This window comes from Corapipo altera, unplaced genomic scaffold (genome assembly GCF_003945725.1).
Source record: "Corapipo altera isolate COAL_440 unplaced genomic scaffold, ASM394572v1 59203, whole genome shotgun sequence".
Classification (NCBI taxonomy): Eukaryota; Metazoa; Chordata; class Aves; order Passeriformes; family Pipridae; genus Corapipo; species Corapipo altera.
The window spans coordinates 1-1677 of record NW_020890442.1 but is presented as its reverse complement, the minus strand read 5'-3'; the positions used below and the strand labels follow the sequence as shown (position 1 = coordinate 1677).

Sequence of the window (1677 nt, the reverse complement as noted above, 5' to 3'; positions counted from 1 at the left end):
GGGTCCTATCAGAGCCCTGGGGTGTTTTGGGGTGGGGGGTTGGTTTTGGGGTCCTACCAGAGCCCCTGGGGGTGTTTTTGGGGTGTTTTGGGGTGGGGGTTGTTTTTGGGGTCCTACCAGAGCCCTGGGGGTGTTTTGGGGTGGGGGGGTTGTTTTTGGGGTCCTACCAGAGCCCCTGGAGCTGCAGCGAGCGCACGTGGGGGGGGAGCAGCACCAGCGAGATTTCGGCCTTGACCTTTGACCCCTCCTCGATGGGGTCCACGAGCAGGAAATCACCTGGGGGGGGAACAGCACGGTGACAACAACAGTGGCACTGTGACAGTGGGACAGAGACAATGTGACAGTGACAATGACAGTGTGACAATGACTGTGACACTAACAGTGTGACAGAGACAGTGTGACAGTGACAGTGTGAGAATGACAGTGTGACAGTGACACTGTGACAGTGGGACAGACACAGCGTGACAGAGACAGTGACAGTGTGACAATGACTGTGACACTAACAGTGTGACAGTGACAATGTGACAGTGACAGTGTGAGAATGACAGTGTGACAGTGACAGTGTGACAGTGACAATGACAGTGTGACAGTAACAGTGTGACAATGACAGTGTAACAGTGGCAGTGTAACAGTGACAGTGTGACAATGACAGTGTGATAATGTGACAATGACAGTGTAACACTGACAGTGTGACAGTGACAGTGTGACAGTGACAGTGTAACAGTGACAGCGTGACAATGACAGTGTAACAGTGGCAGTGTGACAGTGACAGTGTGACAATGGCAATGGTAGTGTCAGACTGACAATGACAGTGTGACAATGACAGTGTGACAATGACAGTGACAGTGTCACCTCTCTTGATCCAGATGTGCCTCCTGAACCTGGGGAGCACTGACAGGGTGACAGTGACAGTGGGACAATGGCAATGTGACAGTGACAATGGCAGTATGACAATGACAGTGTGACAATGACAGTGTAACAATGACAATGTGACAATGACAGTGACAGTGTCACCTCTCTTGATCCAGATGTGCCTCCTGAACCTGGGGAGCACTGACAGGGTGACAGTGACACTGTGACAGTGACAAGGAAGGTGTGACAATGACAGTGTGACAATGACAGTGTGACAGTGACAGTGTCACCTCTCTTGATCCAGATGTGTTTCCTGAAGCAGGGGGGCATGCTGGCCAGGAACCGCGTCCCCTCCGCCGTCTCCACCTCGTGCAGGTTGTTCCCCGGTGTCCCCAACACCTGGGGGGGGGTCACAGAGGGGTCACAGGGGGGTCACGAGGGGGGCAGGGCCACCCCCGCCCTCCTTGCCCCACCCCCTGCCCGGCTGTGTCCCCCTGTCCCCACAGACAGGGACCCCCCAGGTGCCCCCCAATGTCCCCTCTGTCCCCCCAGGGTGTCACTGTGTCCCCAGTGTCCCCCCAATGTCCCCATGTCCCCCCCAATGTCCCAATGTCCCCCCAATGTCCCCGTGTCCCCTCCAGGTCCCCAATGTCCCAATGTCCCCCCAAAGTCCCCGTGTCTCTCCCCAATGTCCCCGTGCCCCCCCAGTGTCCCCCAATCCCCCCAATGTCCCCCCCCAATGCCCCCATGTCCCCTCCAGGTCCCCAATGTCCCCATGTCCCCCCAAAGTCCCCGTGCCCCCACAATGTCCCCGTTTCCCCCCCC

The 1677-nt window shown here is 56.8% G+C and overlaps 1 protein-coding gene across 1 annotated transcript; it reads right to left on the bottom strand.

Annotated features, from left to right (window-relative positions):
* Positions 1-145: 145 nt before the first annotated feature.
* On the bottom strand, positions 146-1278 carry EIF1AD (eukaryotic translation initiation factor 1A domain containing; the record flags this gene model as incomplete). The annotated part of the gene is made up of 2 exons (XM_027633546.1): positions 146-276; positions 1143-1278. Coding segments are annotated over 2 exons (249 nt in total), but the record flags the coding sequence as incomplete, so codon positions are not given.
* Between the last annotated feature and the right edge of the window lie 399 nt (positions 1279-1677).